The following is a 26843-nucleotide window of genomic DNA, read 5'->3' as shown; positions in this document are numbered from 1 at the left end:
TGGCGGTGGTGTGCGGCCGCAGCAAGGCACCGGAGCCGGCCGTGCGCCGGCCGCTGCTGCGCTGGCGGCGGACCGGCGCCTGCCCGCCCACCCCGGACCGGTGCCCGGCCGGGCCACGCCCACTGCTCGTCGTCTCGCTGGACGGATTCCGGTACGACTACCTGCACTTCGGCGTGTCGCCCATGCTGCAGGACATGCTGGACTGCGGTGTGACGGCGCCCTACGTCCGCACCTCATTTCCCAGCAAGACGTTCCCCAACCACTACAGCATCGCCACGGTGAGAGGATCGGGGAGGGACGATCCGGGCGCTAGGCTCCTACCATGCCTGTTCAAAGTTGACCCGACCGCTTGTAGTCCCCTGGGGATCCCCTGGGGGTCCCCTGAGGGTCCTTTGAGGCCCAGTGGGCCCGACTCCTGGTCGTGCGTTCAGAGCTGAATCAAGTGACTGGACGTTCCGGGACACCCTAACGGCTTGGTGGACGCTGCGCTCCTCCCGTATCCAACTCAGTGCTGTACCTCGCCAGATGGGGTGTGGATGTTGAATACATCGGTGAATGGCGTTCATTGGTGTGCTCTGACTTGCGTAATGCCGTGCTCAGATGTGCGCGTGAAGGTAGGTGTGCGTGTGGATGTAGGTGCACGCGTGCGAACGCGACTGCACATAAAACCCCCACTGCTGCGAATAAAGAGTAGACTACGGCCACAATGGACCAACGGTTGCACATCAGACGGATTGCTGCCCGCTGTTACCGCTGGTTTTCAGCCTCCCTCATGTTTGCGACGCTGAAGGAGTCGAACAGTTCGCGGGAGGCCCCGCCTCAGTCGCACGCTCCCACACCATGTAAGGCGGCGCCGTGCTACCTCCGCAGGGCATGTATCCGGAGTCGAACGGCATCGTCGGCAACAGGATGTACGACACGGCGCTGCCTGGCCGCCGCTTCAAGCTGGGCAAGCAAGAGAGCCTGCGGCCCGTCTGGTGGCGTGCCGAGCCGGTGTGGGAGACCGTGCGGAAGATGGTATGTTCATCGCACCACACTTCCGCAGACTTGGCGGAGCACAGCAGCCTGCTGCCATTGTTCGCTGTTACGAAATGCTCCATTTTTATAACATTTTTCAACACATTTTCACTGAAGCGTAATCACTTCTCGTTGTCTCCAGTTTACTCTCAGCTGCACACAACTTTGTGAACATAAAATCTGATTTACTTTTGCGCTCGTTGCAATTTCACACTGCTGTACGATAAATAATTGAGATATCGTGTTTAATGTGTAATATCTATTCGTACCATGCGTTCTACGCGCTGAAAGGGATGCACATGCATTTATATTCTTGCATGATGCATGCATTTATAAAATGCTGGGCCAGCCGGTCTCAACGTTTATCTCGCAGTCCAAGTCGATGAGTCCTGGTGATGATGACTGACATTTCATGGTCCGATAACGAGTGCAGCCGCTCCAACAGTCACGTCCTGTACATGGGAGGGGGAGTATCCGGACCAGACGCGCCATTCAGCGCCGAGCCACGCTTCCGTGCATGCATTCAGGCTGGGTTCGGCTCGGCTTCAACGCTTGGCACGGCGCCAGCAGCCCGGTCACGTGACCAGGAACCTAGTCTCTCGTCTGGTCACGTGACCTGGAGACACACGTGGCAGCGCAATGCGGCGGTCGTCGCGCGCAGCTATCATGCGGCGGTCGACGCACGCAGCTATCGTGCGGCGGTCGACGCACGCAGCTATTATGCCTGGTAAAAAGGGCGTCAAGGATGACCTTCGGCATGATTCGCCGTGGACACATTCCTGTTAGGGGTTGGATGGCTGACATACAATGAGGCGGCGGAGGTGCGTGGAAAGAGTGGAATAAAATCGAGTTGAGACCAAGCCGCAGCGCCCAAGATGACGCTAACGTTCAGCATGCAATTAATCCAACCGTCGAGCGGCCTCCGTGCCTCTGTGCCGGTCCCAGAACATGAGCTGATTTCCTGGCGTCGTTTCAGGGCGGTGTGTCGGCGGTCTTCTTCTGGCCGGGCTCTGAGGTGCCCGGTCGTCTGCCGACGCATTACAAGCGGTACGACAGCAAGGTGCCGTACGAGCAGCGCGTGACCCAGATCATCGACTGGCTGCTGCTGCCGGAGCCGAAGCGACCTCGCTACCTGTCGCTCTACTTCGAGGAGCCGGACAAGAGCGGTCATAGCTATGGCCCGAACTCGGAGCAGGTCAGAGAGGGGGGGGGGGGGGTGCGAGGGACGAGATATATGGCAAAGGGACTGACAGACCCTCGCCGACCCGGTGGCACGTACTGCCCCAGCGGCCGGGTGGGGCCGGATGTCAGTCGTCTGACGCAGCGTCCATTGGCGGTGTCGGGCTGCATCTGTCAGCGGGCGGACTCATCTGAGCCAGACGCTCCAACGATGGAAAACTGCAAACTTGGCGGCACCACGGCCAGCGAGCTGCAGAGTCGTCAGCGTCAGTGATTTTATTTACCTCCTCGTAGTCAACTGGATGCCTTCAGCCATTGGGATCGTTTCGTATGCAGGTTTGTTGAAGCGTGAAATGTGCTAGATCTGAAACAGTGGGTGTGTGAACTTTCTGGAGGAGGGAAAGTTCTCCACGTAGTACTGCTCAGGACTATGCCGGCTGTGTTCGGCTGGCGAGCCAACCTGCTGACGTATGCCCGCGGTCACGAGGCGGCCATATTTAATTGCAAACGAGCAGACTTTGACGGTCTGCGACAGAGTCCTTCCTTGGTGCCGTGAAGGCTGCTGGATGACACGATCGTTGACAGGGTGGCGGACATATTTGACTCATTGCTCCGATTCGGCAATTGCCGACCGCGTTCTCGCTGTGGTCCCCCGGCGTAGAATGAGCCCTTAGTTTGACGCGACGATGCGGGCTGCTCTCCGGCTGGAGTTGGCTGCATTCCATTATTTCCGGCGAGATCCTGTACCAGTGAACGAAACGTGATATGTGCAGTAGATGTGCATACTGCTGAATCTGCGTCAAATGTTAAATACTGAAAAAGTTGCGGAGAGTCCCGGCTATTTTAGCTCAAGACCGAACCAGTTATGGTCGTTCTAAAATGTGTGACCAAACATCGTTCATATCACCTGTCTTAAACGATTGGGATCGCATCCTTATATCCAATGGCTTAGATCGTGCCACTGCACTTGGCACGCGCTCGGGCGGGGGTCAAATTACCCCCCGAGTGGTTTTCCGGAATGGTATACGAACGACGCGGCGTAGCCGCGCCAAATTTTGCACAGCTGTAGACAATTGAATAGCGGATCTTGTGGCATCACAGATTTAATATACCTTGTAAGGTCGCTGACCTACGGCAGATCAAAATCAGGCTATGGATTCAGCGAAGTCAATTTCAAGTGAATTCTTCAATCTGATGGAACAACGGAGTGTTGGATGAAGCCATACATCTCCGGGATACTTTCTTAGGCAAGACAGCAATTAAGTGACCAATTTCCATTGACCTAGGGTCAGATATGAAGGTCGAACCAAGATCGGGACCAACCTGTTTTTATTACTCTAGGGCTTGCTGGTGAGGTAGATTCTGATTCTCATTTCGAATGTACTGATGACAGCAACCGCATTAGCCATCTTCCATATACTTTTTATAGGTCACAATAGGCCACTAACCTAAAATAACCCAGATCAGCATTTCGTTTTGGAAACATATTGCCTAGTTTAAACTTTGTCGCTTATTCAAGTGCAAAACTCAAAGCAGTCTTCTACGATTTTGGTCACCATGACCTTCGAAGGGCTGAAGAAGGTTACTGACCTTGAATGGGCATGAGACATTTTGCTTAGAACAGGTATCTAGGTTCGAAGACGCTTTGGAGACCAACTTGTAACTTGATCGTATTTGACCTTATTTGGCCCGAAGGTCATAACCTACGAGGCACAAACTTTGACCTAAGTGAGTTCACGCGCAGGCCAAAACACCCCATGAATTTGGTATCGCCAGCCCTCTTAGTTTCTGAGATATTAGGGGGTCAATTTGACCCCCGCTCGAGCGAACGGTATCCAACCGGTCACCCGGGCGCTTGTTAAAGATGATTTGCTAGGAAGTTCATCGCCCCCGTGCAAGGCTATGACGACGCGTCTTTATACACTCTTGAGCCACCGTGCCGATTCTATGCGTATGGGACCACTATCCAAGCAGCTCTGGTTTCGATCAGTCCTCATTAAGGCCTTTGGAATGTACACAGCACTAACTCCGGAGTTACTGTGCGTGTGCGGGCATCCGGTGACCCACTCACCAAGATTGTTACCGGTTCGATCTCAGTATTTACGGGTGTTTCCCTGGAGCAGTGGAAGAGGATGAAGATCATTCCGACCTTTAAAATGTGACACAAATGCTTAAAATTACCGCCCATTTACCCGTTTCGTCTCTTCGGTGACAGCGGCTGCTTTTTGAGCGTTAATCATGTGCTCATTACTCACAACTTGAAACATTTCTGTCCTCGACCGGAAATTCCGCTGAGCTGGCTTATCTTAGTTCTGTGCGATAGTTGATTATAAGAATCAATGCATATCAGGTGTAATACTTGACACAAAGTTAGCTGCTGCCTTTCATGCCTCAAACATAGGCAGCCGAGCTCACCAGCACCAGCACCTGGTCGTGTTCGGTCGTTTTAGGCTATCTAAGGCAGACCAGCTGAGAAGCATTTTTGGCTGCGTATTACGCCAACGTACGGCCAGTGTTACAGTCCGGTAGCTTAAACCGGGGAGGGGAGAGAGAGAGAGGGGGGGGGGGGCAGTTTCGCAGAGTGCTAGTCCGTTTAGTTTAGCACAGGTTTCTTGTTTTGGCCAGTAAGTCACAGATTCTCTGGTTTTGTCCCCTTCTCCGTTGCACGTTCACCTGCGGTACTAAAAAATTTAACCTTTCAATCCCAGCAGAGTGCATCACGATTTTATATTTCTGGGAAATGTAGCTGGAGTAAAATTGAAAGCAGAAGTTCTGCTCAGAAACCCCTATTTATGCAATCCGTCGACCGACTTTTACACATGCGCTGCTCACTGTACCAGGGGTCTGTGTAAACAAAGTGAACGACGGTCATTTCTGCATACCACAGAGGGAGATCAGCCGCCTTCAAAACATTAATAGAAATTAAATGGACTTGTTTGGCGATAGTCTTACGATGTTTCTATTGAAGGTGATTAAGAACATGTCATCCTTGAAAACAAAGTATGTTATCTATGCTTTCTTGTCTTATGCAGTGACTGTCAGTGGAGCAGTCGGTATAATGTTACTCTTTGGCGATGAGTTGTATAAATGAATGGGCAAAAGGCCAGGCCATAGCGCTGCAGATCCCGTGCCCCGCCGCTGCCACGCGCTGGTGGCGATCGTGATTGATGCAGGCTGTGTGGGCAACTACGCGTCACGGGCGAAAAAGCGATGGCGACCATCTTGAATTCAGCGGTGTTTAATTTCTTTTTCTGATCTGATGCACGTCATCGACAACGCTCGACACGTCAACGAGGTGGCATAAGTGGTTGGTTGTTATGTTTTGGGTACATGTATGTGTGCACTCAAATTTTGATTCAATGATGTAGGTATTGCAGCGACTGCTAAAGTGCGCGCTTTGACTTTGATTGTGCATGTTGATTTTTTTCTTCGCGTGCTGTAGGTCTCAGTACGCGAAAGAAACATGATATATATATATATATATATATATATATATATACATATTTTCTCTTGCGTGCTCTTCGTCTCATACGTCATGGAGAGACGAACGCCACTCCCTGTTTAATTACCCCGCCTTGAGTCGTGTACGTCTCCCTGTCCCGAGCGGTACGCCGTCTGGAGCCCTCCCCCCCCCCCCCCCTGTCCCGAGAGGCACATCCATGCTGACCCCAGCCCGCTCGGGCCTGACTGCACCGCAGGTGAAGGCGGCGGTGGACCGCGTAGACGCCCAGCTGGCCAGTCTGTACAGTCAGCTGATGGAGCACGACTTACTGGGCTGTGTGGACGTGACGGTGTCCTCAGACCACGGCATGGCGACGGTCAGGTCGGTGACGGGTGACTGGGTGACACGGGACCGGCCCTGCAGGCAAGGGCGGGACAGGGGTAGAAGTCAGCTGTAACATAACGGGACTGTTGGGGGGGGGGGGGGGGGGGGGCAGTTATGCGTCGGTAGTATTGGTCGTTATGTCTGCTGCGTAACACTTTTGCGTATTTCTGCCACGGTCCTTATACAAATAATCGAACTTGTGTTTGATTGTATGTGTGAATCTGAGTACGATTTGGCTTTTTTCCGCTGGATGCCAGATTAACTCACGATAATTGGCACGGGGTGTTCTGTTCCAGGGAGGACTGCGAATCAGTCATTCTGGATGATTATGTGCCGGGACTTAGTAAGAACTCTACCTACGTTAACGGACCTGTCACCCGTGTCCGACCAGATAACCAGTCGTCAGGTGGGCCAGCCAGATGGTCGGTCGTTAGTTAGGCCGGCCTGATTCAGAGCCAGCCCAGTGTTTGTTTGCTGTTGAAAAAGTAATAAAAAGCTAGTTCATGCTGCATACCCATGGACTGCTGCAAATTTGTGGTTGCTGCATACGCCCTTTGAGCTGTGACCAATGTCACATGCTGTGGGGCGAGGGGTGAGTACACCATAGCTGTGTCACGAAATATGCCTGAGCTTAATTCCTTGCCAGCTTGGCCCATCTCACAGGAGAGGGGCGGGGGAGGGGAATGGCCAGGTTGCCTCCTGGATCCGCCCCTGTAGCCGTTGCAATGCTGTCATGTTAACTTTAAGCATTCTCGTGCGGTGTTACCGGCAGTTAACGACCTAGTAGAGCAGCTGGATTGCGCGCACCCGGCGCTGCGCGTGCTCCACCGTGACGAGCTTCCGGAGCGCTGGCACTACCAGCAGAGCAGCCGCATCGAGCCCATCATTGCCACCGTCGACCAGGGCTACGGCATGTCGGTGCCCAGCTCCGACTTCTGCATACGTGGGATGCACGGCTACGACAACGACTTGGTGGACATGAGGGTACCTTCGACCGGTGGCAGAAGTGGCATGGTCGTGAACTATGCCGGCGCGGAGTTATTTTGTTCTGCGTAACGGGTTTCGTGGTGCCTGTTGTTTTGTCATATATATCAGGCTTTTGCTGATAATATTGCTTTCATTGATAGGCCTCCGAATGCTACCTCAGTCACGTTTTGTAGACTTATCCTGCGTCGCTGCCTGGCTTACCAGACAGCCCGGTTGTACTTAAGTCAGCCGTTTGCACATCATTTGTATCGGGGCGTAGGCAAATAATCGTACCATAGAACAATTGGATTCAAACACAATATGACATCATGCCGTAAGCATCATAGCATAAGTGTAATTCTATGCTAATTTTGTGCTTTGATTGTTCTAGAGCTTCTTTGTCGCCCACGGACCGTCCTTCAAGCGCAACTTCACAGCTGATCCTTTCGAAAACATTCAGCTGTACAGCCTGTTTCAAACACTTCTCGGGCTGCCTGACATTGAGAACAACGCAACCAAACACAGGTGCGCGGCCGCTGACACGGCAATGGTAGCCTTAGTCCAGGCAGTGCGGAGAAGTGCTAGATCCTTTATGCTGGCCGGTGTCTTTTAAGTGCGGAGGTATGTCCGGCGTCTGGAGCAGGACGGGACGGGGGCTGATCCTCACGTCATCTATCTCATCGGAACTGGAGCTAGTCATGTGGTCCATGGGTACCGTACTGTTGCGCGGCCGTCACGGCCTTCACGAAAGCACGACATGACGAGCTCTGCGTTCATGTCAACGACAGTGTACGCTGTAACCTCGCTGTGCTCAGGCTTGATGATGGTGCCTTTCACTACATGCATGGTCGGCGTGTTTCCAGTCTGGACCACCTGCTGGTGTCGCCACCCTCTGACCGGACCCCGATTGGACCTGCCCCGGTCGCGGCCTCGCCGCCGCTGGAGCAGACCCTGACCAACCCATGCTGCACCGAGCTGGACAACTGCAGGTGTCAAGTGAGCAAGGCCCACGTGCGGCAGGGAACCCTAACCTTCGCTGGTACAGCAGCCTTCATGCGATGCACTGTACTATGGCCGTGCGCTGAGGGGTCATGTGACTTCTGGGCCAGCACAGCAGTTTTCCGAGACAATTTTGCTCTAAGCCCGTCTGATGCCGTCCTGATGAGATCACGTGCTTGATCGCTGCACGACAGTCAAGAACGGTAGGCAGTAAGTATGCTATGAGTAAATGCGCTCCAAACGCCAAATGGACATAGCCTTTTTCCTGTCTTCTCTCCAGAGGCGTGTATAGAGCTTATTGGCGCCTTATACATACGTTACCTATCCCATTTACGAAAGGCAAAACTAGTAAGCGGCCACTAGATTGCCGAAAATGTTATGCAAGACGCGAAGGCGCACCAAATCGTGGCGAAATGGTACTAAAGTAACCTGAATTTGGCACAGGTATGATGCTGAGGACAGGCTGTGTAGCTCTAATTGCTCACATTTATTTATTGAATGTTTTTTATATTAACGTATTTTTTCAACTCATCACTTATGGATGCTCTTGTTGGACACCACAGCATGGATCTTAGTTGCTGACCGTCCTGACCGCGGGACCGCCTGTCGTGGTATGTACCGGGAGCGCGCCACAACGGTAGTTGGGTGTCGGTGTTGGCGCCAACCACCCTAAATCTATTACCCTGTCAACAACCTACGGAGATACCCTCCGTGGGGGGTGGGGGAGGGGAGCGGTGAGTGTGAGCTGCCACCCACACTGGCGGCTCATACCAGTGCCAATAAATATGGCCTAGCAGAAATACACTTTTTACACTTACGTGTGTGTTACCAGCACGCAAAGGTCGCGACAGGCAGCCAGTCTAACTACTGATTAGAATGGTGTTCTTGACTCGACAGGGTATGACAAAGGTGTGGTGGTTAAGCTGTGTGCCTGGGAAACCAGAGAAACGGAGTTCAGTTCCCCACAGTGCCCGCCCTTCCTTGGCCATGGCAGTTGCCTGCATCGTAAACACCAATGGCTCGAACACGCATAAGGAGGGTAGATGCATGCGTTCCGCAGCATTAATGTAATCCTGATCAGAATTGCTCCTTGGGGTAACCAAATTTGAAATATGTACATGACTCCTTTATGGCATAGCCACCTTCGTCTCAATGTAAAGCGTCGCTTACACCCATGTGAGCAATGGCCGACGTTGCGAAGAGGTGAGCAAATTGCCAGGTCTGATAACCATAGTCCGGCCAAGCACTATGCCCTTGAGCCGGAGCTACAGCAAAAACGTGGCGTTCTTCCACATTGACAGCAAAACTTTTTTCACGCGACACTTTTACGAAGAGACAAAATATGTTGATTTTTGGGGGTTGTCAATGCTCATTGCAGAAAAGTGAGACGAGCATACTAAATACCCAAAATTGCGGTTGATAACCTTGTTCAAAGAGTAGAGCCGTTCATGGAAGCGGCTTGTGCCTCACTATGGTCACTACTAATACCCTCGCTTTTTCCATTTTACCCTTCGCAGGCCTTGGAGGAATGGCTAGCGGGGACCAAGAATGTGAGCGGCACGTTGCCACTGCCGGTATCTGGGCGGGACGTTCTTCTGGATGTAACTGTCGATGGATCCTTCGCAGCTGGTGAGTGCTTCATTTACGGCAGGCGACATTCATATCCAGAACAGTTTCAGACAGTCGTCATTTCTGGGATTGTTCGGGTAAAGACATTGTACACCACCACTGAAGTCCGACTGCCCCGCCCCCAGAGCCGTCGCCGAAGCCGTCGCGGTCGTACCGCTGGCTGCAGTACTACCTGGAGCGGGACAGCAACGGCAGCCTGACAATGCCGCCGCTGCCGGCCGCCGACAGCCAGTGTCTGTTCCAGAGCAGCGGCCGGCCGGGACCCGTGCAAGGCTGCTCAGTTGACTCCGCATACAGAAGCCTGGTCCACACGGGCGGTGAGCGGCGAAATGCGGATCTAAACCCGGCCCCATCATGGCTGACGATCTAACGGGAGGCATCACTCGGCACAGATCCGCCTACAGAAGCCCGGCCCATACGGGCGGTGAGCGGCGAGACGCGGATCTAAACCCGGCCCCATCACGGCTGACGCTCTAACGGGGGCCATCACTCGGCACAGATTGTGCTCATTATGAGTAACTGCAGCCTGCGACGTGCTGTAATCGGTTCCGTAACTTGGTGGGGAATCGGTCTCGCACGTAGTTTGTTTTGAGCGCCGTCTCTCGTCTGCTTCAGGCACCGACTCGTACCTGGGGCGACTGGCTGCCAGCATGTACCCCATGTACCCAGCGTACCAAGAGCGTGTGCTTCCCGAGCTGCTGCGCCGGCTGGAGACGTACTCGCGGCGGTACGGACTGGTGGCCGTGCTGGCCGGGCCCGTGTACCGCTCGGAGGCTCTCGACAGGTGAGGGCCCGCCCCACTGCGTCGAAGCCCGCTGACCGCGGCTGGAGCGGCCGCTGGGTGGCTGAGTAGCTTACACAGTACACCGATTTTGGGTTCCATGCTGTGTTATCCATCAAACTAGGCAAGCTTTTCCCCTGGCTCCTATTTGGAAATCCTTGCACGTCTGTGGTGAAAGGGCGAAGCTATCCAGGAGCCATGAGAATCGCTGAATGTGATAGCATTCAATGAGTACTTACTGGGACTGCCGTTCTGCGGTCAGCAACATCGTGTTCAATTTGATTGTGATAAGAAGTAGGTAATGATCTACCCGATGACCTATCCTGTATCTGTAGGTATCTGCAGTATCCCGTAAATGATAGCCTCCCGCCTAACATCGAGCTATTTGCCCGCATCGTAAACCACCATGTACAGAGGCGTAGGGACGGGGAAAGGTAAGCGTGAGGGCCAGAGCACCCCACTTCCCGGCTATTGACAATACGGCGACGTATTGAAAGGGGCGGTTCAAGATTGGTATTCGGACCTCCGTGGTCTGAGATGTTCCTCCGCCTATGGTGGTGTGTTGTGTGTAAAAAGGCGGTGATGTGTTCCTTTAGTGCACTCTCTTACCACATGCTTAGCGCTTAAAGCAATGAATCCGACGCGTGCAGTCGCAATGGAATGCGAGCGGGCTGGTTCATGAGGCGTTTACGTGACTTTTTGCGTGAAGAACCGCCCGTATGCATCGGAGCCTTCGATGCTGCTCTGGGATTCTTGATGTTTTTGATGTCTCTGATGCTCTTCTTGGACTCTTGATGCATGAATGCTGGAGTCTCAACACTTTATGGGCGCTGTATGAAGTGTTTCGCCGTAGCCGCCACGATACCAGTGTCGGCTTTGTTCAGAACGGTCCTCACACCGTCACTCAGGTCCTCGTCTGTACAACTCCGCACGTGATGCCCACCTGATACGCCCACCATGCTGCAGATTCGGGCAGCCGATTCCATCCCACTTCTTCTACCAGCTGCGGATGTGCGGGGGCCGCGGCTGCCGCCCGGAAGAGATTGTCCACAAGCAGTGGATCCTGCCGCACAAGGAGCGCTTCCGGCCGTGCGAGGTGGGCGCTGGGATGTGATGTCATGTGGCAAACGCCAGCCCGGACTGACCGTCGCCGGTCGGCACTTGGTGAACCGAGAACCCGCCAGGTCATACAGACAGGCTCGGCAGCCCGGACTGACCGCCGCCGGTCGGCAATCGGTGAACCGAGAACCCGCCAGGTCATACAGACAGCCTCGGCTTTGACCACGGCTCCAACATCGGAGGCTACAGGGTCCAGTTAATTTTTTTCTGGTTTGTTGTCTCTAAAGGTGATGCTGCTTTCTTTCTATTATTTGCGTTAGTTTGTTTGATTAATTTGTTGAGTTGCAGAAGTACTGTGCAGGCCGAAACTTGTTGACATTAGTCAACGAAATTTATCACGGGGTTGGTGATGAGAAGGGACATTGATATTTTTGCGTACGGAGGGTAAGCTCATATTTGTGAAGCAAGCCATAGCCAGAAAAGTGAAAGCGATTTCGTTTTGTAGAACAGAGCAATACTGAACAGAAACAAAGCTGCATGCCGTCTCTTGAAACCGGGTTGTCCATTTTGCCGTCACGCTTCAAAAGCTACTCGTTATAAGCCTTCTGATTGTAGTTTGTTTTTACAATTTCTTGCATTACTACCACCGGCTAGGACGGGGTTATCATTACAACCTGGTGGGAATACCGCCGGCGGCACGCTATGTTTACTTCCCTTTTATTCAGAAATTATCTCATATGTTAAGAAATTATAAACAATAATTATACATAATAACCTTTTAAGAAATTATCGGCTGTGCGATAGGGCATTTTGGGTGTAGTACCGACCTTGGTCGTGGACACCACCAGCTCCGAAAGTTGTCGTGCGCCTCGCTTGTGGGGCGTGTCCGCCACTGGTCGTCGGTCTGCCGGCAGGCGGCGGGCAAGTACGTGAACTTCCACGAGGCGACGCTGCGGGATGTGGAGCGCGTCTCTGGCCTGACGCTGTTCGCCGGTCAGCTGGCGTCGCAGCCGGACTCGGCCCACGGCAGCCACGCCCGCTTTATCACCCAGCTGCCCGAGCTACGGCCGCCGCTGACCTGGTCAAATTGAGCCGCGGCAGCCGCTGACCTGGTGCGACTGAGGCGCGGCCGCCGCTGACCTGGTCAAATTCAGCCGCGGCAGCCGCTGACCTGGTGCGACTAAGCCGCGACCGCCGCTGACCTGGTGCGACTGATCCCCGACTGCCGCTGACCTGGTGCGACTGAGCCGCGACCGCCGCTGACCTGGTCCGACTGATCCCCGACGGCCGCTGACCTGGGCCGGCCCGAGCTGCAGCGCCACTGACTGCGGCCCCACTGAGCCGTGACGGCCAGCGAGTGTACCCGCCGCCCGGCCACCAGTGCAGGGAGAGACAAACGCAAACGAAAGTGACGTTCGCTGGATGGATGGAGCTTTGCATCTCTGTGGGATCTCCCCCCTTCTCACGATGTGTTTACCGTCTATCCACTAATATGGGTCGATAAACACACGCACGCAGCACGCACGCACCGCACGCACGCCCGCACGCACATACATAATGTGTGGGTGCGTGTGTGTGTGTTTGTTTTGTTCAAAAATTACCTTTTCCATGATCTTCATCCACACCAAGTAAGAAGAGCGAAAAAGTTCCAAATAGTCATCCCTGCTACCGCCTTGCTCAAACTCCAAATTTACCTCCAATCCATCCAACGAACTGACCATACGATTACCGTTGGCCGGAACTTCGATCATTGTGGTGATTGCAGCTCATCCATTAGGTGATATGCCTCCATGCTATAGAGCGAACATGCGAGTTCCTGATGTTTTTTTCACGAACTCTATTTCGATACACTTGAGGAGCAGATGTCATGCAATTCGCCTGTTTCGAGAGGTGCCCGGGAAGTAAAGAAGCTCGCGCTGTGAAAGTGGGGATTTTCTTGTGCGAAAGGGTCGCCAGCTTTCCAATTTACACCTGGTGCTGGAGTTAAGTTTGCAGCTCTTAGAGACATATGGGCACAAGCGTAGGTACAGCAGAATATTTTAGAGAAAAGTAACGCCGCAAACATATAAAAAGTAGCCAACATTCATAACTTCTAGCGCAATTTTTATACCTCCATAATGCAATTACCGGTGTTGTACATGCAAAGTGCAGCTGTATTGTTTCCAGCTGCAATTTTCCGAACCAAAAGTTGCGTGAACACCGGTTTTTTATGCATGAGTCGACTTCGCGTGATTAGTCCCGTCCGATGGTAAACGGTATTTTCCCAATATGCTGTGATTTTTATGTGATTCGATGTTTATGTTGTGCAGCTAAGCTGATGTCCATCCTTTGTTATGATACACTAAATGATAAACTAAATTTTATTACCGCATAACATTGCGTAGTGGAAAACACGTGAAGCCAAGGAGTAATATTTGGCATAGGGTAAATCCGCAAACTGTGCCCGATCGTGCTAATTCACTACAATATGGCATAACGCCGCTTTTACTCATGACCACCACACGACGCCACTGTGGCCGCTAGGCATATGGCCGCGGCTGACATCCAACGGAGTGAAATTACCGGTTAAAAGTACTGTGATATCCTTGGTGGTTAGTCCAAGTTACGTCCAAAGGTCTAGATCTTCGGAATGACACTGCTCCACCCTCTCATATGTGTCTTGCGTCCCCATATGTGAACCCAAAGTCTCCCAACAAGCCGTCAAAGGCATGAAAAACTGAAACAACCACCAGAGTATTCTGGAAAATGTGGTCTCCGTCCTGTGACCCCAATAAATTCAATGAAGCCCTGTCCCGACGTAAGTGATGTGTTACGCGTGCCAGAATGTCGTATGTTGGTGTTCGATCGCATTAAATTGTGAGAACAGTGCGCTCTTTGTGAAATAGAAAATCACGTATGGAACACAGTTGGACAAAAATAATTTGTGCGGGAATAACACCAAATGAATAAGGCATCCTCAATATATTTTATCTCTGCTCGTTGAAGGAACATTGCGTGTCAGCTGCACAGGGTGCACCAGGTTTTTTTGTCATGCCGCCAAGAAGACTAAGTTGGAAATGGCGTGGAAAGGTCCTGCAGAAGATGTTGGGTGTTCATTACGCCTCAATAAGCACACCCGCTTCCGGAGCCACATATCAGCCGGCTTCTGGAATCTGGCTGCCTTGCACCGTTGCAGGCAGTGAAGTAGTCAGGGGGCGATGAGGCAAAACCTTTGGAGACCCGGTGTTCTGGTCAACAGTCCCTTACTTTAGAAAGCCTCGAAATAAAACGACGAAAAGAAGTAGAGGCATTCGGTTCAGAAGAGTCGTTTTAATTGTTCTGATTTTGGGAGGATGGGGGTGATGGGTGTGCACTCATCACCCTTCGACACGGCGCTGGCTCCGCCGCGGCCAGCAGCCGCCGTAGTCGGGCCGGCGGTCGTGCCGACGGTCTGCTGACGTCATCAGCAGCCAGCGAACTGCCCGGCTTATCGCCCGACTTCCCGCAACCAGACGCGTTGGACCGCGACGTCCCGGACGGCGCCGCAGTCCGCCGACTCCCGCCGACGCGGCGTCCCGAGTAGCCGGAGACGCCCACTGCAGCGACGCGTAAACCAGGAACCGGTCCGTTCACCGAGGAGAGCGGCCGCCGAGGGCGACAGGTGGTGTGGGTCTTTTCTGGTGAGTCGAAAGTGAGTGGTGAGTTTCTTGGGCTGGAAGGACTTCTCGTGACTTGAAAGCTTGGATCTCGGCTCTTGGAGGGAAGGAAGAACCCACTTCCCACGCTCACGGCGTTCCACCGTTCACAAAGTTCAACCTTGCCTCACTGGAATCGAGCCGTCGAGCATGTCAGGTGATGCCACCATCAAATGTGTCCTGGTGGGCGACGACCGGGCCGGAAAGACGTCGCTACTCCACACGTTCGCCGACGGTCGGCGACCATCGCTGCCGCCAGAGAGCCTCTGCAGCCTGCCCCAGATGGTGCACGTGACGCTGTACCACATGAACACAGCGTATGACCTGCAGCTGGTGGACACGGCCGGTGGCACGGCGCAGCTGCGCTCGCGCCTCACCGCCTACTCTGCCTACCGGGACGCCGGCGTAGTGGTGCTGTGTGCTGACCTAACTGAGCCGGCCGCCTGGCCGCGTCTCGAGGCCGACTGGCGCGTCGAGCTGGAGCAGTACGCTTCGCGCGCGCCGTTCCTGCTGGTCGGCACCAAGGCCGAGGCGCGCGACGACCATCCAGGCGAGCGCCGCCGGCCGCGGCGAGGCCGTGCCGACGGAGCGGGGCCGGCGCGTCGCCGCCCGGCTCGGCGCCGCCGACTACCGCGAGTGCAGCACGGTGACGGGCGCCGGCGTGGGCGTGCCGTGTTCGACGCGGCGCTGGAGGCGGCCCTGCATCCGGAGCGACGGCTGGCGGCTCGGCCGCTCAGCGTGCGCGATCTCTGGGACAAGATTACCACTTGGTGACGCCCCAGCGGCTGCGCTCTCTGGGAAAACATCACCCGCCTGTGACCACCACCTGGTGACGCCCCAGTGTCTGCAAGCTCTTGGGCAATATCACCACATGGCGACGCCCCAGCGTTCGGCCACCAGGCGGGCCGACTTCTGGGGCCTGGACGCCGCCGGCGGGCGGATCTAAAGCTCTTTAGATATGTAGTAAATCTATCGTTTGGCTAGAAGGATTCAAACTTGGCTCAAAATGCACGGGTTAGTGTTGGTGACCATGAGAAATGGATAAAGTGTAGTGGATCCAAACAATTAGTAAAGATGTGAGCGCCAACCTTGAAGCTGCCGTACCCAAACCGTGATGCATGTGACTTTTTGTGACAAGGTGCTTGGTAACGTAGTGATACGATGTAATAGATTTGATCGCAACAGCCTTGAAATTGATTAAAAAGCTGAGTTGGTCATTGGACTGCGTTTGCAATTGGTCGGATGAATCAGATCGAATTCTCAAACTTTTGCCAATGAATAGTTGTAGTCAAAACAAAGTATGGCTCATGCTTTGCAAGATATATTCCCGTGGTCTGGCTCATAACGATCAGAGGTCATAAGTCCATCCGCCTACAATATCGTAGGGCCTCCTGGGCGGGCGGAGCGAGTACGTAGTCCGCGATATGTGCACACCAGGCTCCGCCCCTGCAACTTGAAGCATTGGCCTTTGCATCACGTGCACTCCTTTGCGAGTTAGTCAATATCAGCATTCCTATGGGAGCAACAGTTAGTCGGGCCAATTAAATCACTTAGGCTAAGCTCAGAGTTAGATGAAATGAGGGCGGAAATGAGGGTGAGGAGTAGCAAAAATGAGGAGTATCAAACCCGCATCGTTTGTCGTCGGATCTATCAAAGCAGGCAATAAAGTTTACACAGGAACCGGGCTTGTTTCATTATTATGAACCCAATAGTGATGTGACGCGCGTTTGGTCCCTGGCCGAATCCGCAAAGAGCTGCAAACGTGCAGTGACAATAGGTGCATGCTAATGAGACGAAAACTTCTATGGAGAAATCCTTTACAGCCATGAAGAGCCAACTGATGAAAAACATGGGTTTTGCTCCTCTTGTCCTATCTTTCGTGCGCGCCAAGTTTGGCAGCAAATAAATTAGTCTAATAATGCCAGCGAGAAGCTAGTTAAGACATCCAAAAAGGGGTCGTTTTACGCACCGAAAAGAAACATTAATAAGGTTTGATACTGCTCATCTTTTCCCTTATGGCAGTCTAAAGCGTCATAAAATATCCAAGAGTCGCATCAATGACCTTAAGCAGATGAGAACATTTCGCGAATTTTGCTCAGTATTCTGAAGAAGTCTTGTGTACAGACGTGTTTAGATCCCACACCAAGCTGTGGCTGTTATGTAAGCGCGGACCTCTACTATCCGATCGCCCAATTCCAGGCCAGCGGCAGAATTTGGTGGCGAAAGTTTAAAGGGAATGTTCTACATTTGACGATTTTGAAGCAAGCCTCAAATCTGATGAAATAAGGTCATTTTGGTACTACTTGTGCTCAAGTACACTTTGGCCCTATTGGTACGAACAGTACAAACCATTGTATTGCATTGGTTGGAACGAAGTATTGTACGAATCATTGGTAGTGGAAAAGACTTCAGACGACACAATTTCTCTGTTAGTAAATCTGCTTTTCAGTATGTTATTGTTCGATTGCGTAATCACGCCCTGCACAACACTGATTGAAAGCCATTTGACGGCCGTGATGTCTGGAAATACTGCTTCCAAATGCCAGATATGAACGACTCGACAACTTTTTTTGTCATTAATCGTCGCGTGGGTAATGGAATGGCGGGATTTTAATAGCGTTGTTTTGACGTCATGAATACCTGAGTGACCTTCAAACATTCACCCCGAAAAGTCCTGCCATCTTCGCGGATGTGGGACCTTAGAACCTAGAGGTGTGTTAGGTATTAAGAAAGGGCAGGGCTGTGAGCTGCACCGGATGATCTTCAAGATGATTATTTGAGTTCAAAACACCATACAAATGTCTAGCATTCCCTTTATGCATTGACGCAGTGGTCGGCACAGTCCGTCCTGCCCTCTGACGTTACCCTACCTGGCCATCAGCGCCGCCGCCGCAACCGGCCACAGGCCATGTTCTGTTAGGAGGCAGATAGTGAGCGCCCTGAAGCGATTCGAACCTGCCCCACCACGAGTGGGTGGATCGGATGACAGCTTCCCTAACGCTCTAACCACCGGTAGGGACGGTTCTGTGTTGTCAATTATTCACTGTGTTTGAGAGGAAAAGACCACGAATTTTCGGCCGGATGCCATTTTCAGTGCGAGGAAGGGCAGAAAGGACAGCATAGTGAAAAGATGCCAGCGCAGCAACACAGACACCAGCCTGTGTGTTGAGGCATCTTCCATCTTGCAAACCCTTCTTCTCCTCTGTCCGCCTGAAGAGACCGTGGGGACGACACATCCAGAGTTTTTCCTTTGCTTCCTTGTCGTCTTTCCACCTTCAGTTTCCGTCTGCAGCTAGACATGTCTAATCAAATGGTCAAAATCCTCGGTTCATGTAAGACCCTCGCATCACATCTTCAAATGTGCTGCCGTTGCTTCCCTCGTGCTTGCTGCTGCTCATCCGTTTTCCTTAATACGGTTTATTTATGAAAACACACAATCACATCTGACGTAATGAGCAATGATGAAATACGAAACTGCCGAGTTCACTCGCCTTATGCGGGCGCTGATACTTCTACTATTTCCGACTCAATGAGATAAATCAAAAGTCCGGAAATTGTCACGCAGACGCCAGGATGTGCACCGATGATGTTCACGGGTCCAGACCGGGTATTTTCAGAGGCAGGCGAATTTAGCCTGAAGTCGTAAAGGTTGATCTGAGCACGCGGACCGATGATGATTTTTCAACGGAAAGAGGTAGAGCAGAGGTGGTGAGATCCGCCTAGTACTTGACAACGTAGCCGTGCTGTTCCAACCGGCTCGGCCGGCGATGTCGACGCTGTGGCTGACGGTCTGGTAGGTGGGGAAGGCGCCGCCGTACGCCAGAGGGGCGGCGTTGTAGGCCAGGGGGGCGGCGTTGTAGGCCAGAGGAGCGGCGTAGCCCGAGTAGCCGAGTCCCAGGGGCAGCAGGGCAGAGCAGCTGCACACCAAAAGGCAGACGAACAGGACCTGAGAATAGTACACACAGTGAACATGGGTGTCACACTCCCTTGTGTTATGTAGACGCTAGCATATCTGCTTGTTTTTTTTTTCTAGTTACATGCTTATCACCCCCAAGAGTATTGCTGGTCCTTGGGAACAGCTCAATACAGATGACAGATATCCATTGGTTCAAGTGAGGAGAGTCAAGGGGGGGGGGGAGGCTGCATAAAACCATGGCTTAATGATAAGGTACTCAAACTCCCAAATGTATTCTATTTGTGCTGGATTAAATGCAAGTAGCACTCTATTGAAAATTTGCCTGCTTAAACGGATCTCGTCTCTTCACGAAATGCCGCCCTATCCGTCCCCGCTTCTGGTGGCGGTCACGCCCTGTATCTCACTCACCAGCTTGAGCATGATGGCGATTGAGAGCGGACGACGGATGAGTGTGTGTCGGTCCAGACCGCGACCTCGCGTTATATACGGACGAGCGGGGCGGGGCGTGCGAGGGAGGAGTCGGAGCGCCGCCCGGCTTCTCCACGCCCCCCCCCCCCCCCCCGATATCCGGTTGGGCGTTACCAGCCGCATGGGTAGGACCGCATGTGTACTTCAGTTGACCACGACGGATGCATGCTTTGGTTGCGAGTGCATGCATTGCCAAATGGTGTGCTTTCATTGACAAAATGATGGAAAGACCACCCAGCTGCGAATTTTGGGACTCCATGATCTTCTCTCGGAGCACTGACATGGATTTGCCATTGATCACCTCTTTTCAAGGTCCATGACGATGGTACGGTGACCATTTTGGTGCGGGTTTTTCCAGGGCTGTGGGGTGTGTGGGCAAGATAACAGGAATGACACTTTTCTCGCCTCGTTTCCGCGTCCTCGATGTGGATGCTCCCATTATGCAGTTTTGGATTTCTAGAGATACCCTGACGGCTGTTGGTGCCCAAATCGCGAGAACATCTGCTGGAAAGCACTTCAAACAGCAAACAACTTCCTATTGCAGGAGAATTTGGTCTTCGGACCAACAACCAAATCAGTGGATCGTGATCGCCACAAAAGTAAACTCACATGGAGCTGACTTGTTTTCGACCTGGGACCCTTGCACATCTTGAACGGCGTTGCTGTCGCGTGTGTCCACCCTTCTCCATGCCTGTCGGGATGGACGGGGCAATTGCACAACTGAAGTTCCTGATGTGAAATGTCGTAGACAAACCACACAAGTTTGATGAGACTGGTGATGACCAAAAGCGCAGAACTGCTCTATATCTCGCCATCCATCTTAAACGTACATCTGATGCAGTGCCCAATGGTGCGAACGAAATGAGCGTGGGAATGCGCTAAGAGCTTCGCTATCACACTCGTTCATCTGCCGTTGGACCCCCGCGGGGAACCGAAACCCATGCTCGCGGAGAGTGGTGGAAATTAGAAAGCAATGGCCGACTATTTGAATCTTTACGACATAAGCTCAAACGACGAAGCAAAACGTCTATTGATAAATGCGGCTTGTGAGCTGAACAGATCCCAACAATTAGATGTCGATCACTACATGATATAAGCAACAAAGGCCTCGACCTCCTGGTTTTTCGGCAGTGTGAGTTCAGAGTTCTTATGCCGATAGTTATCGACCTCCAGTATGCCAGGAGGTACGGGGTTAAACGGCATCGACAAGCAAACCTTGACTACACATTATAAATGCTCGACGTTTCAATTTGTACTTAGTGATTAGTGTAGTCGTAATCGAAGAATGACGCATCGACTTAAGCCATATTAAAATAGTCGGCTTGATACTGTCGCTTAACCAACACATTGAAGGTCGATGACCCTCTGCATGATAACTCTGAACTCATACTGACCGCTTTGATGGTTCGAAATGGGCATGTGCCCTGGAGGCTACGCTATGGTTTATGTCACCGCGCGATTAAGTTAACACGATGCACCTGGTTCACTGATCACGCTGGGCCTTGAAGTACAGATTCCCTTTCAAATCATCAGGCTTCTTTCAGTTATTATTTCCATAATAATGCAATCGAGGATGTGTCTAATCATTACCTATTACCATCTGTTTCAGTTTATCTATCTGCAATCAAAGGTATCAGCTATTGGGGAGGGTAGCGCCCAGCCAATGATGCTAAATGAGCATCGGTATCCAGCTACGCCGTTGCTGCGTTTTCGCATGTCAAAATGGCGTCAATCCGACTTCTTGCTGCCCATATGTAGTCGTTAGCACACTTCATTCATCTGTGACGCATTTGCTTGCGACGCCACGGGCCACTTTACCAGCGATACGGGTGTGCTATTAGGAATGGACCTTAGCGAATGTGTTGCTCGAAAAAACTAACTGCCACTGCAGACAGATTGACCCAAGGTGGCTGGCTTGCCGACGTCCGTTTGCACCGCTGCGAATCGACCTTGCGCGGCGACTCACAAGACGGTGGGCGTAACTCGCTGCGACGACCACAGGCGGAAGTGTTAGGGCCGGTCGACCTCCAGAGTCGGGCGCGGCGTCGATCAAGAGAGAGAGCGGGGAAAGAGAGAGGGAACACAATGGAGAGGAGGAGAAAAGTAGAGAGGGGAAAGTGACAAGATAGAGCAAGAGAAAGAGAGAGGGAGAGAGAGAGAAGAGAGAGGAGAGAAGAGAAGAGAGAGAGAGAGAGAGAGAGAGAGAGAGAGAGGAGAGAGAGAGAGAGAGAGGAGAGAGAGAGAGAGAGAGAGGGAGAGAGAGAGAGAGAGAGAGAGAGAGAGGAGAGGAGGAGAGGAGAGGAGAGAGAGGAGAGAGAGAAGAGAGAGAGAGAGAGAGAGAGAGAGAGAGAGAGAGAGGAGAGAGAGGAGAGAGGAGAGAAGAGGAGAGAGAGAGAGAGAGAGAGAGAGAGAGAGAGAGAGAGAGAGAGAGAGAGAGGAGAGAGAGAGAGAGAGAGGAGAGGGAGGGAGGGAGGAGGGAGGGAGGGAGAGGACTACCACAATAATCCAGGTAAGATTCTGGCTTTTCTTCATTCCTTCCACACCAATCTAGACTATATTTCGGTTGTTGCTGAATCCCAGTTTGATCATCAGCAAGGCTCATCTTGGTTCTTGCTAGATCTTTGTATATGCCAGGCTGGGTTTTGGTTCTTAGTGGATCCCTCGACGTAATGCTAGGCTGAATCTTGATTTCTGTTAGATTCTCAGGTGCACCTTTTCAATCAAACACATTTTTGGTTGATGATGTTCCAGGGTCCTCAATACTTTGTTACGAAAATCTGCATCTGTTTGAAACACACACAGGGTACGAAATTCGAGAGCCATTCATATCATCGAGAGGAAGAAATGTTTCTCACTGCGTAAAGTTGCATATTGATGCTCAAGTCACTGTAGTATCGAGGCGGATTAATTCTTCTATGCTGATGAACAACCAATAGGCTGCTTATGCATTTAATTTCTTATTTAAGCACTGACATTAGGTTTTGAAATGAATGTTCCACATTGAAGATACTGAGGCAAGCATCAAATATGATAAAATAAACTCGATTGCAACTATTTGCATACTTCTAAGCGCAAAAGTCTGGTGAAAAAAACGTTTAATTTTACAGCCTAATGCCAGTGATCCTGAAAGGAGTGTTCCGCAGTTAAACGGGGTTTTGAACTGAAAGAGCCATCTTAAAGAGCATTCGGTGCAGTTCACAGCTCTGTCGTTCTTAAAACCTAAACTCCTTTGTGAGCTACACGCCCCATAAGATGTGCATATTTTGGGGTTAGACTGTTTCAAGGTCCCCCAGGCGACCATGACGCCATAATCACGTCATTTAAACATTGCCATTCCGTTAGCCATGCGGTGATCAAGGCCAAGAAAAATAGTATGGTCAGGCCGTTTATTTGGCGTTCATGAACAGGATTTCCAGACATACGACCGTCAACTGGCTTTCAACTATTGTCGTGTCAGGTACAATGACGTAATCAAACGATGACGCATGGCGGAGCATTTTGACTAATCAGAAAATTGTGCGGTCACGAACAGCCTTTTCAACTTAAAGAAATATGCCAGAAGTCGTAAGTGAGCTTATTTTATAGTTCCTAATGGCTGCTTTTATATTTTTAGTGTGGAATATTCCCTTTCAGCTGCTGGGAATCACGTCTTTTCCCATTGTCTGAACATAACGGATAAGGTCATAGCAACCAATAAAAGCAAGAGCACGCTTGTGCGTTTTGTGTGAAAAACATGCATGACAGAATGGTTCTAGTTTTCTGCTTGATCGTTCCGTCAAAAAACTTAGAATATTCAAGCCAACACGTGTTTATCTCAAGAGTATCTTTTAATTCACACACAATCATTCTTACCTGGCTGTAATACTCTTGGCCAGCTGGTGTCCGCGCAGTTATTTTGATAGTTGCATGTGTCTATGGCCAGGTCTTAACAATATGAAAAACACGATTTGGGGAGGTAGTCGACCTTCCTCGCAGAGCGTACGGGGGCCGCCGAACGGCTGCAGCATGCTGACGTTGATGCGTGTCCGCTGAACATTTTGATGTCTTCACCCATAATTGTTGGGGTTGTTTTTATTCATGGATGCAAATGCAATCTGACATATCTGTCAATCCGCTAAAATATGACAATTTTTAAGAGAGCACAAACGCCTCTGATAGATGCTAGGCGAAATGTGTGCCTTTTGGCTTGTCACAAACCGCAGCTAATGCTAATCCAAATGCGGGTCAATTTGTTATGGGATGGCAGCCAGGTTTTTACAATAAAATCCATCTCGCGCACTTCGTTGAAGTGGTCGACATGCATGTATTACCAACCACTTCCATGTATTTTCCATGCAGTTATTGTGCTGTAAAGAAGTTCAAGGCCATGCATGGAGGGGGGCCAAAATCCCGTTCATTCCAGTGTATTGTTGATATCTCCGGTATCAATGAGAAAAAATGCATAACCCTTTGTCTACCAGTAAATAAGAAATATGATTCGTCGTTTCAAGCAAACTGATAGAATTACGTAAGTTAATCAGTGCATTAGCGAGAAATAGTAGCCACACAGATAAGACAGAATAGTAGAAGTGACTTCAAAATTGCCTGCCGATGACTCTACTCGATTTTTCAGGTTTTTTTCTTTTGAAAGAGCAAAACACAGTTTTTACAGGACACCAGCATACAGTGGATTAAACAAAGAGCGATTGCCAACCATTACCACGGTACAGTGCCTATCTAATAATTACAATGCCTGGACATACGTGCATATGCAAACGAATTCAAGCAAATTGGCATCACGCATCACGCTTCATTCAAACATGCAAGCGAGTTGAATCAACCAGGCGTCACACATCGCGCACCAATTATGCATGCGAACGATTTCAATTGAACAGGCATCGCACACCACGCGTCAGGCAACACTTACACATGTAAACACTTTTAAGCTAGCACACATCACACATGAGGCACATATCACGTTCGCATAATTGGCCACGATGAGCCCTGTATGCTAAGATTTGGTCGCCGAGTGAATATATTTCTATAAAAGTCGGCGACCAAAACTTAACATACAGGGCCACCATGGCCAATTGTGCGAACGTGATATGTGCCTCTGTTTGATGTGTGCTAGGTTAAAGTCGTTTTCATGTGTCAGTGATAGCTGACGCGTGATGTGCCATGCCTGTTCAATTGAAATTGTTTGCATGTCTAATTGGTGCGCAATGTGTGATGCTTGTTTACTTCAACTCGCTTGCCTGTTCGGATGAAGCGTTATGCGTGATGCCTGTTTGCATGAATTCGTTTGCATCTACACGTATGCCCGGGCATTGCTATTCTTAGATTGGCACTGTATCCTGGTAATGGCTGGCAATCGCTCTTTTGCTAATCCCCTGAATGTTGGTGTCCCGCAAAATCTGTGCTTTGCTCTTCCAACCCTGAAAAATCGAGTAGGATCATCGACAGGCAATTTGACTTCATTCTACTATTGTTTCGAGAAAGGCATGTTGCCGAAATATCAATCTCACTATATCTCCATTCTCCTGTTTTTTTCCGAGGAATAAGGCTAATTCTACTGTCTTATCAAACCAATAGAGCATTAGTCGGAGTGGTTTAAAATTACAGACCAGCAAAATTAGTCATGTAAGTGCTTCAAGACCTGAAATGTGTGCTTATTCACTATCGATATACCTGCATGCTAGGGCATGTTTCTAACAACTTTGACAACCTTTTGCATGCACACCATTGTATAACATAATGCCAACGACACACTGGGTGACAGAAGTCAATTCTGGATGAGCTCATTACAGGCCAATGCTTATTTCAATAGTCAAAACCCATTTGCCAAATGTGTGAAGACTTTTGCGGTTTTCCGCTAGGAAAAGACAATTCACGACATACATCATAACTTGTTGATTTATTAGCGACCTGGGTTAAAACGCCATGTATAGCATCTTTTTCATCGCATATTACGTCACTCAGTTTCATTTAAGTACATCTAAACACCATAACAACAATCAAAATGATGAAAAACCAAGCCACGCGAAATACTAAAACCTGAAAAATTTCACCACACTTTACTTTGAATAAATCAGGTTGAGGTCAGCGGGCCATCAACACAGCTTGAGAAATTGGTCGGGCGGGCGACTTGTTAGCGTAAGGCAATGACGTCACAAAGTCACATCAGCTTGCGCGGCGGCGATGCATGACAACGGCGACTGCGTCGCTTGGAAAGCAGCAGACACGCAGAAATTATGTGGTTGGTCTTGTCTATTATCGTGCAGTGTGGCAACAAGTTTGCATTGTTGTGTGGCCTTGGTGCGCGCTATTCAATGCCCTAGAACAGAAGGCATAGCCATCCGCCCAAATTCCCCTACTTCGAGTGATGACATCACAAGTGTACTCGGCACGTAGTGGTCAACGGCGGAGATATGCCTACCGCAGTTTGCTCAGCTTTCTGGAATTGTTCTAAGGCTGGAAGCCCTTAAATATCTTTGGCTGAACTACAACAAGGCCATTTCTTCCCGTACAAGTCGTGATATCAGATACAAAGCTTATTTATCATTAATTGGCTGGCGTCCCAGCCGAGCGCCTTGTGCTGGAAAGCCGGGAGACAAAACTCTAAGAAAACTTTTTTCAGGAATGCATTGCCGTATTCGGAAATATATGTGCAAAAAGGGGTAATGAGCGCATCTTAAAAAACAACGATTATAAATCATACTGGCGTGAAAGGTGAAGGTCAGCTACAGGCCTCTGACCACTGCTACGTTACTGTTCGCTGGGCTGGGTCAACGGAGGCGTTTCATTTCTTCACAAAGTGTATGCTCTTTGGCTAATTGAGGATGCTGTGTTACGAACATGTTGATGCCACAATGGGGTTAGGTCAAGGTCATCCGGTAGGCTAGCGTGATAGTTTGGTTTATTCACGCGACCTATGCTTCAAAATATTTTCACATCCATGTTGCTCACGTTGTGCTGCTTAAACGTCAGCTTTAATTTTGTGTCAGTACATCGTCAAGATGAAGGTGGGATTCCAAGATGAGGCCATACTAGTTCAATATGACATGCGATAACTTGGTCATGGCGTGCATGTTTCTGGATTGCTTATCCCACAGGAATCCAATAGTATCACTTTTAATCTTGCATCAGATCATCTTCGTGCCCGAGGAGCTCAAACCCTGCCATTTGTCACAACCTACTCTGCCCTTTGAGAGACATTCAATAGTCATGGGCAGATTAAGGAAATTGATTTTGAGCTTGTTGTGTAAATTGCAACCACTTCGCTCACGTCTTGTTTGAAATGCATTTAATGATTTTCAAAGAGGTAGAAGTTTTAACTTGCCGGCAGTAGAA

The 26843-nt window shown here is 50.8% G+C and overlaps 2 protein-coding genes across 2 annotated transcripts; both read left to right on the top strand.

The window, feature by feature from the left end:
• The first annotated feature begins 17 nt into the window (after window positions 1-17).
• On the top strand, window positions 18-12596 carry LOC119099741 (ectonucleotide pyrophosphatase/phosphodiesterase family member 1). The gene is made up of 13 exons (XM_037222804.1): window positions 18-278; window positions 871-1017; window positions 1994-2212; window positions 5895-6019; window positions 6319-6428; window positions 6795-7006; window positions 7380-7513; window positions 7852-7984; window positions 9505-9616; window positions 9742-9933; window positions 10232-10400; window positions 11364-11493; window positions 12371-12596. Exons 1-13 carry the CDS (start codon window positions 183-185, stop codon window positions 12545-12547), a joined length of 1956 nt encoding a protein of 651 aa, XP_037078699.1. The 5' UTR covers window positions 18-182; the 3' UTR covers window positions 12548-12596.
• Window positions 12597-12676: 80 nt separating this feature from the next.
• On the top strand, window positions 12677-15904 carry LOC119101672 (cell division control protein 42 homolog). Its single transcript, XM_037225086.1, has 2 exons — window positions 12677-15680; window positions 15768-15904. Exons 1-2 carry the CDS (start codon window positions 15281-15283, stop codon window positions 15902-15904), a joined length of 537 nt encoding a protein of 178 aa, XP_037080981.1. The 5' UTR covers window positions 12677-15280.
• Window positions 15905-26843: the final 10939 nt, after the last annotated feature.

This window comes from Pollicipes pollicipes, unplaced genomic scaffold, assembly GCF_011947565.3.
Source record: "Pollicipes pollicipes isolate AB1234 unplaced genomic scaffold, Ppol_2.1 Scaffold_4881;HRSCAF=5763_pilon_pilon_pilon, whole genome shotgun sequence".
In the NCBI taxonomy this organism is placed as follows: Eukaryota; Metazoa; Arthropoda; class Thecostraca; order Pollicipedomorpha; family Pollicipedidae; genus Pollicipes; species Pollicipes pollicipes.
This window is presented reverse-complemented; position numbering and strand designations above follow the sequence as displayed.

Bases quoted from the DNA above. Each gene is read 5' to 3' on its own strand.
- LOC119101672 (XM_037225086.1), top strand. From the start codon at position 15,281: ATGTCAGGTGATGCCACCATCAAATGTGTCCTGGTGGGCGACGACCGG. The intron at 15,681-15,767 runs GCGAGCGCCGCC...GACTACCGCGAG, and splicing joins GGCGCGCGACGACCATCCAG to TGCAGCACGGTGACGGGCGC.
- LOC119099741 (XM_037222804.1), top strand. From the start codon at position 183: ATGCTGCAGGACATGCTGGACTGCGGTGTGACGGCGCCCTACGTCCGC. The intron at 2,213-5,894 runs GTCAGAGAGGGG...ACTGCACCGCAG, and splicing joins ATGGCCCGAACTCGGAGCAG to GTGAAGGCGGCGGTGGACCG. The intron at 10,401-11,363 runs GTGAGGGCCCGC...ACCATGCTGCAG, and splicing joins CGCTCGGAGGCTCTCGACAG to ATTCGGGCAGCCGATTCCAT.